Source organism: Arvicanthis niloticus, chromosome Y (genome assembly GCF_011762505.2).
Source record: "Arvicanthis niloticus isolate mArvNil1 chromosome Y, mArvNil1.pat.X, whole genome shotgun sequence".
NCBI classification, from domain to species: Eukaryota; Metazoa; Chordata; class Mammalia; order Rodentia; family Muridae; genus Arvicanthis; species Arvicanthis niloticus.
The window spans coordinates 10,589,306-10,598,304 of record NC_133431.1 but is presented as its reverse complement, the minus strand read 5'-3'; the positions used below and the strand labels follow the sequence as shown (position 1 = coordinate 10,598,304).

The 8,999-nt window shown below is 39.4% G+C and overlaps 1 protein-coding gene across 1 annotated transcript in view; it reads left to right on the top strand.

Annotated features, from left to right (window-relative positions):
- The window catches only part of LOC143437298 (uncharacterized), a 172,113-nt gene that overhangs the window by 17,941 nt on the left and 145,173 nt on the right, over window positions 1–8,999 (top strand). The window contains exon 3 of the mRNA XM_076922106.1: window positions 7,167–7,495. Coding sequence (XP_076778221.1) covers window positions 7,167–7,495 — 329 coding nt within the window. The remainder of the gene's footprint in view (window positions 1–7,166; window positions 7,496–8,999) is intronic.

The following is an 8,999-nucleotide window of genomic DNA, read 5'->3' as shown; positions in this document are numbered from 1 at the left end:
AAGAGGGGAATGCTTGCTAATGTTGGGAGCAGGAAGAAGAATGTGGGCAGAAGAGATGATCTCAGAAACCACACGGGAGACATATCAGTGATAGAGGTGAAAGCTCCTCGTGGTGTTTAGTATCAGTGCATAGGGAAACATGTGATTTTTGCATCTGGTATCCCAGCAAGTGTGGTAGATTATAGAAAGTTTACCTTGTCACATGGCATAGGTAAAGCATGTTAGTTGAACTGGGACTGTCTCCCAAGTGTGGTAGACCAGGGATGAGCAGGAAGGAGGGGCAGTGGGCTGTATTGTCTTATCTTACCTATAGAGGCATGCACAGGAGACAGGCTAACTTGCCACTTGTATTCTGTCTCAGTAGTAAGTGGTTAACTGATATTGAGGATCTACAGTACAGATCGTGAGGTGGTCTTTGGACAAAGTACCTTTTCCCTACTGAATATGGCATAGCTTGTGGTTGAACCAGACATCTTTCAATAATTAAGGACGCTCAGGCACAAAGTGAGTTTTGTAAATCCCAATTAATTGTGTTTCTGAGAGTTACACAATGTCCACTTGAGCAAACAAGGTCCTGATGACAGCCCACCTTGTCCACAGCCAGTCAGGTAGCAACTGTCAGGGTTAAGCTACATATTGATAACTAAGTACACCTTACCAGAGAAAAATGTTAGTGCTACGCCCCATCATGGTTGTCAGTATGATATTTTTGTCCTTGTTGATTGTTCCTACATATTCATGCCGAGACATGTAGTTTTTCAATGTTAAGTTGTTCTGCGCTGTGTGTATAATGTCCAATCTTGCTGTAACTACTATAACTATCCAGGCACTTCTAGAGCTTGGTCGCGTCAGTTTAGATCTCACGGTGAGGCTGACTGTGAGAATCCTTATTACAGAGCTCATATAAGACTGGCCATGTGGTTTTTTGCATTGGCATATAGGCTCTGTTGTCATTGTGTTCTTGTGGCTTGAACTAAGCATCTAAGCATTGACCCTTAGAGATACTCACACTACCCAACTAAAGGATTGAAAATGGCCGGTTGTTAAGATGAACCTTGTTCTGGCCTGTGTCGTGACTTCTCGCTCTCTGTTCTCTGCCAGATTTTGGGTATTGCCTTGGTTTTCAGGTTTTTTTCTTGAGTATATGTGGAGGGAGAATGACTAAATTGAACCTGGAACGCTGCATATAACGGATATGCTGGACATCTCAGCCGAAGAGTGCTTCAAAGGTGTTTTAGAGCCTGGATAGTGGACAGTGTTTCTGTCTCTGGTCTTAATTTCTGGTAAGGTAGAGAATACTTTGGAACCCTGGCTACAGTGCTCACAGCTACCTGCCTGTCTTCATTTTCTCCACTGTCCAAGTGGGTAGAGATCTGGCTGGGTAGCCTTATACTGTCCCCTTGTGGCTAGTTTATTTTGTGTGTGTGTATTTTTGTTTATCTCTCATTGATGAAATGAGACAGACTCCACCCTAAGTCTATTATAGTTACTAGCCCCACACCTTGAGTAAATCCTTCTTAACAACAGGACCTAGACCCATTGACTAGTCCATGACAGAGAGCTCTTCAGACAGCATCCTGGGCAAGTCGGGCTCTGCCTACCTTGGTTTTATGGGTAGAAAGAGAAAGATCTCATTTCCCCTCCTCAAGAACTACTACTCCTCTGCCCAGTCCATATGTGACTACTGTAGATTGAACTTGTTAGTTGTCATAAGATGGAAATCATTCTTCATCATTCTAACAAATTTAGCATATCTTCCTGGACCAGAGATCCTGTCCTTTGTTGGTGATCATTTGAGTTGTGTGGGACCATTGCTTTTCTGTCCACCTGCCAGCTGCTTAGCCACATCTTTGGTAGCACTGGCTGGGAACCCAGGGTTAAAGGACACCTCACCCCAGAGCAGCACAGTCTCTGAGGTCCCCATTCCAGTGTATCCTTCCCTGCTCTGAGGCCAGTGACATCCTTATTTTGTCCTTGCTCAGCTACAACTCCAACTCCCTCATGGGATAGCATAGCCTCTTGTATTAATATGGTTAGCGCCATTGGTTTTGGATTTACAACTTTCTTATTTATTATTGTGTCTGTGTCATAGTTGTCTTAAATTCTCAGCATTTCAGAGCTACAGTCATCTGAAAGAGCCTCAATCCAGGGCGTGCCCTCATCAGAATGGCTGGTTTTCTATGTCTGTGAAAGATAGTGTTGAGATTGATTAGGAAGGCTCTTCCACTGAGGGTGGCAATATCCCTAAGGCAAGTGGTCCTGGGCTGGATGAGAGAGCAGGCTAAGCATGAGACAGTGGTCAAGCAAGAGAGCAAGCCAGGAGACAGAGTTTTTCCATGCTTTTTGCCTTCAGTTTCTAACCTAGCTCCCAAAATAATGGACTGTGATCTGACAGAACCATGCAGAACAACCATTTATTACCTGAGAGGCTTTTGTTTAGAGGATTCAATCACAGCAGCAGAGTAGCAAGTTAGAACAACAACATGGTATCAAAGGGTTATTTTACTGCTGTACACAATCTATGTTGTAGATATGCATTCTTGTGGATAAGAACAAATTTTGGTAAAGCAGTTTTTGGATTGGTTGGTGTCTCTAACTCTCCACTGGGGGTCCTGCCTGACTGCAGGATGTGGCCTCTTCACCATCCATATTTCACTGCTATGCATCTCAGGCTAAGATCAACCCCATAGACTCCTTGTCACCCTCCAATTCATGCTCTCTGGCACATCCTAAAATGTACTCCCTCCCTTCCCCAGGCAGCTGCAGATTTTGATTCATTTTCCCCATCTGGCCCTCTCTTGTCTCTCACCACACCTTTTGCTGCTTCTACCCTATTCCTCTTTCTTATCTGCTCTCCCATCCGTTCTCTCTCTTCCATCTGCCTCCTATGATTGCTTATTCCCCCTTCTGAATGGGAATAATTCAACCGTTCTCATTTGGGCCTTCCTTCTTGTTTAGTTTCTTTGTATTTATGGAGTATAGTGTGGGTTTCCTGTATTTTATGATTATTATTCACTTGTGAGTACATACATGCACATGCTTTTAAGTCTAGGTTACCTCACAGAGATGATAGTATTTAGCTGTATCCATTTGCCTGCAAAATTCATGATGTCATTGTATTTAATAGCTGAATAATATTTCATTTTGTAAATGAACCACATTTTCCATATCCATATTTTGGTTGAGGGGCATCTGGATTCTTTCCAGTTTTAAGTTTTTGTAATTAAAATGGCTATGAACTTAGTAGAGTCCCTACTCTAAGTCGCCTGCCTTCACAGACTCTCTACTGTATCTTCTGTTTGTCCTTTGAGAGGTTATGGGCCCCTGGGTACCCATGATACAGACGTATTGGGTTATGTGCATCCTCGCTACTGTGGCCAGAAGTGTCAGCCCAGTGAAAGGAACAGATTCCAATGATAGACAGCAGCTTTGGATAGCTCCTGCTACAATAGTTGTAGGACCATCATGAAGACTGACCTGCAATCTGCTACTTAGGGCCAGGGTCCTTTGTCCAGCCTGTGTGTGTTATTGTTTGTGGCTCAGTCTCTGAATGTCCCCAAGGATTGAGGTTAGTTGAGTCTGTTGGTCTTCCTGTGGAGTTACTATCATGTTCAGGGCACTCAATCTTTCCCCCCACCCTTCCATCAGAGTTACCAAGGTCTATGCAATGTTTGACTGTGGATCCACTACTGCTTCAGTCAACTGCTGGGTGGAGCCTCTCAATAGACAATTATGCAAGGCTCCTGTGTGGGGAGCATCAAAGAGTATCCTTAATAATGTCATGGATTGGAGCTTGTCAATGTGTGTCTCCAATTGGATGAGTTTTCATTGCCATTCCTTCAGTCTCTGCTCCAGATTTACCTTAGAAATTTTCTTAGCCAGGACAAATTTGTTCTGGGTGTCTCCAGTGTTGTGGTTGAATCTGATCCTTCAGCTTTTTTCTCATGCTCCCATACATTCCCCATTTGGACTCTGTCCCTAAAATCACATAAGATACTGTGCACACATTTGCTGTTCAATGCTATGCTATTTTGCAAACCTGGTGGTTTTATATTTTAACATTATTCATTCTGTTTTGCTTTTCTAGACCAAATTTCCCTGTGAAGCACTTCTTGTTCTAATTGTAGATATAGAACCACATAAGCCACCTGACATATTTTTGTTAAGTAGGCACATGATTTTGTGCTGCTCTTAGTCTACATCTTTCATTTTGAAATTCAGCAAACTATATACATTATATTCTATTTCTCCAGATGGCTTCTGCTCACATCATTAATATTATCTGATTCTTCAGAGTCATTGAATTGCAGGTGTATGATGTTCTGCCTAACTCTTGTGTTTCTTCTGAAAATTTTGGATAAATAAGTGTGTTATACGTGTGTGCATGACTATGAATGTATGCCTCATCTTTACTCTTGTCAGAAGATGGCCTCAGAATTTATGATCATGAAGAAATGGACAGGTGTCCACATGTGTATGTCAGAAATTGACCACCATTATGTGGAAGACCAGCAAGAGCTTTCAACTCCTGAGCTATATCTCCTGAACTACATTCTTTATTTCTGATCAACATATACATTACTAATATTTTCACTTGTCTATTTTTAACTGTTTAAACATACATTCCCTTCTAGTAAAATTTAATTAATTTTGCTGTTTAAAACTGGTTCACTGCATGTTTTTCAAGCTGAATACAGTACTGCAGTGAATGCATAATTCTTTGCAGTAACTTCATTAAAGAACTGTGAGTTCATTCTGTCATTTTTGTTTCCTGCTTTATTTTTGTAGCAGAGTGAGGTTCTTAACATGTAACTTTTGCTGTCCTTAAACTCATTGCATAGACTGTGCTGGCATCCAGCTCAATGATATCCACCTGCCTGTACCTCTGCAATTAAAGACATGAGCAAATACACACAGCTTGCCCATCACTTTTGTAAGTTAGTAATTTTTCATCCAGCTTTTCAGATGTGTGCTCAATACAGTAGATCTGTTTCCCCTGCATATCCCTCTCAATTGCCATTTGTGTTGCAAGGGCTATATCCTATTCTAAGGGTTCAGGAGTGACACAGGTGAACCCTGTTTCAAGGGTTCAGTATCAATATTTCAAGTTTCTTCTAAACTGACATAGTGATTAATTATAACTTGTGTGTCAGAAAATAAGTGGAGGAATCACCTGATTATTTGATTATATTGTCTAGGAAGCATAACTTTACTTTGTATTGATGTCAGTATCAGGCTTTGTGTTGTACACATGTATGTGATATTTTAGGAAGCAGTGAGTTTCAATGATGTGCATGTAAACTTCACTGAGGAAGAGTGGAATTTGCTGGATTCTTCCCAGAAAAATCTCTACAAAGATGTGATGCTGGAGACCTACTGGAACCTCACTGCTATTGGTAAGACTGATTTTTTTTTTTTTTTTGCTTCTCAAAATAAGGGAAAACAGTTTCTGGGTTACTGATGATCATCTCTTATTCCAATAGAGATCAAAGTAATATTGAGTGAATAAATCAGGTTCATTGCTGTGAAAATTCAGAGTAACTGATTTTGCCTAATTTCCAATACATATCATTGATTTTCTTGTACCTGGGTTTTAGGCTATAATTTGGAAGTCAATCATACTGAAGAACAACATCCAAACTTCTAGACTTCATGAAAGGTATTTCTTGAGGGGAGGGGGTTTCAAGACAGGGTTTCTCTGTGTAGCCATGTCTGTCCTGGGACTCACTCTGTAGACCAGCTAGCCTCGAACTCAGAAATCCGCCTGCCTCTGCCTCCCAAGTTCTGGGATTAAAGGTGTTGTACCACCACCGCCCGGCCATGAAAGGTAATTTTAATGTTTAACAAATACAAATATGCCTGTGAGGAAATTTTAATATGATCTGGATGCTCTAAAGGAAAGCAAGTGTATAAAATATGAATCATTTTATTGTAGCTATGATTATAATATTCTCCCAAAACTATGTACCTTCAATGTCAGTTATCTGATTAGTGTTTGCAAGGCATTTATGTAAGCAAGAGAGAAGGAAACAATGCCTTAAAAGATTCCTTTAATTGATTTGTATCTCCATTAGAGCTATGTTGTGGAACTACCAATTTGTATAGTCTCATAATATTTAGATGTTGCACATTGAATAGTGATAAACATGTATCCATAACTTTCTGATAATCAAATAGTCCATGATAAAGTTGGTGACACTCGTATTCTTACAGTGAAATTTTTAATTTTATTGTTTTTGTCAGTTTATGAGAATCGAGAATGTTGTTTTGGAGAAACATTAATCATGTCTACAATGAAACAAAAAGTCAATGCATGTGAATTCAATGTGGAAACATTTCATTTGTTCCGCTTTTTTTAATGGTGGTATCAATTGTCAGAATGGATGAAACCATGTGAGCATAGGGATACTAAAAATACAACATCTGTCTATTTCACAACAATGAGAAGATATATAGCATTCCTGCCTTTGGTAGACTTTCTGAATATGATAGGTGTTTACAATTAATTATTTTTATGACTTTACCCAAATTCACACAGCAGAAAATCTTTATGGGTACTAGAAGTTTGCAGTTCTTCTGTTCATCCTGTTTCACAGTGCTGTTGTGGTGTGATGCACACTATAGGAAAAACTAAGAATGCAATAGGGGTTTTAATGCTCTTAGTTGTTCCATTTTATTCTGACCTATGAATGCATCATGTAGAAATCTCATATAGAAAAAGGATGTTATAAATGTGAGCCTTGTAGTAAATACTCTTACCATCACAGGTATTTTCAAGTACAACCGTGAACATCAAAGTGATAAAAGTATAAGATCTGAGTGTTCTTTATTATGAGACCAACTGTAAAATTGATTCATAATGATAAAATAATGGATCAGGCTAATAATTGTGGTAAAGCTTTCACATGTGCCCATTACTGTTGCAGGCATAAAAGAAGTCATACTGAAGAGAAACCTTATGAATGTAACCAATGTGGTAAAGCCTTTTTATATCACAGTAGTCTCCAAAGACATACAAGAACACATACTGGAGAGAAGCCTCATGAATGTAATCAATGTGGTAAAGCCTTTTCACAACACAGTAGTCTCCAAAGACATAAAACAACACATACTGGAGAGAAACCTTATGAATGTGATCAATGTGGTAAGGCCTGTTCATGTCACAGTAGTCTCCAAAGACATAAAAGAACACATACTGGAGAGAAACCTTATGAATGTAATCAGTGTGGTAAAGCCTTTTCACAACACAGTAGTCTCCAATATCATAAAAGAACACATACTGGAGAGAAACCTTATGAATGTAATCAATGTGGTAAAGCCTTTTCACAAAAAGGTAATCTCCAAAGTCATAAAAGAACACATACTGGAGAGAAGCCTTATGAATGTAATCAATGTGGTAAAGCCTTTTCACAACACAGTAGTCTCCAAAGTCATGAAAGAACACATACTGGAGAGAAACCTTATGAATGTAATCAATGTGGTAAAGCCTTTTCACGTCACAGTCATCTCCAAAGACATAAAAGAACACATACTGGATAGAAACCTTATGAATGTAATCAATGTGGCAAAGCCTTTAAAAGTTCCAGTTATCTCCCATATAATAGAAAACCCATATACCAGAGAGAATTCTTAGATATGTAATCAATGTGGAAAAAATCATTTATAATTGAAAATTCTCCAAAGACATAAATGTTCACATACTGGAGAGAAACTGTGTGAATGTAATTAATATGGTAAAAGCATTTTCAGAAAACTTTTGTCTCCAAAACCATAAAACAACCCATATTGGAAAGAAACCTATGAATGTAATCATTGTGGTGAAAGTGTTAAAATTTTCAAAAACTTCTAGCATGCTGAGCGGAACCAAGAGTACTGGTCAGCTCATTCGTGAACTCTGTGTTTCAGAAATTTGGCTGACCACAAGATGGTTGAGTATGAATAGGCTGTTGAGAATAGCCTATACAGAATATTCTCCCTGACTGTTACTTAGACCCTGTCACAAACTGAATAATGGGTTGGGACTTTCCAATAACCACCCTTGACTCCCCCTGCATTATGGTTTTTTCTGTGTGGTTTTGCCTTTAAATTCCCTGTGCCTCCAAAGCTCAGGGTCAAACCCCATAGACCCTGCATGGGTTCCGGGTCTTGACCTCAGCATGCTGGTCAAAATATACCTCTTGCTGATTACATCGACTTCTGTGTCTTGTGAATTATTGGGTGACCATGAATTCCTGAGGCTTGGGTGGGGGGAGATCTTCCCTTTTGTGAGGACTTTATAGTGGTGAAAATCTTTCCATAAAGATTTTTTTTCAAAACATAAAAGAACAGGTATTGGACAGAACTATGAATGTAATCTTTGAGCTAAAGCCTTTGCATGTCCCATTAATCTCAAAAAAATAAAAGATCCCACATTGGAAGAAACCTCATGAATGTGATCAACATGGTAAAGACTTTTCACAACTTTAGCATCTCCATTACTATAAAAGAACAGGTACAGGAGAGAAACCTCATGAATGTAATCAGTGTTGTAAAGCATTTGCAAGTCACAGTCATCTGCAGTGACAGGAGAGATCATGTACCAGAGAGAAATCTGCTTGAATATTCACAATGTGGTAAAGCCTTTGCCTGTCATAGTTCTTTACACACACACAAAGAAATCACACTGGAGAGAAGCCCCATTAATGTAATCACTGTGGAAAAACTGACAATTCATTTTTTTCTGCGACTACATAGTAGAACACATTCAAGAGAGTGACTCAGTGTCATCAAGGTGCTAAGCCCTTGCATGTCACAGGCATCACCAGATACATAAAAGAACACATAATGTAGAGAAACTGCATGAATGCCATGAATGAAGTACAGTCTTTACATGACAGTTTACTCTCCAAATACTTCAAGTAACACACCTTCTAGAGAAACCTTTTGAATGTGACAAACGTGGAAAAGCCTGTGCCTATCACTGTAGTCTCCAAAGACATAAAAGACCACAAATTGGACAG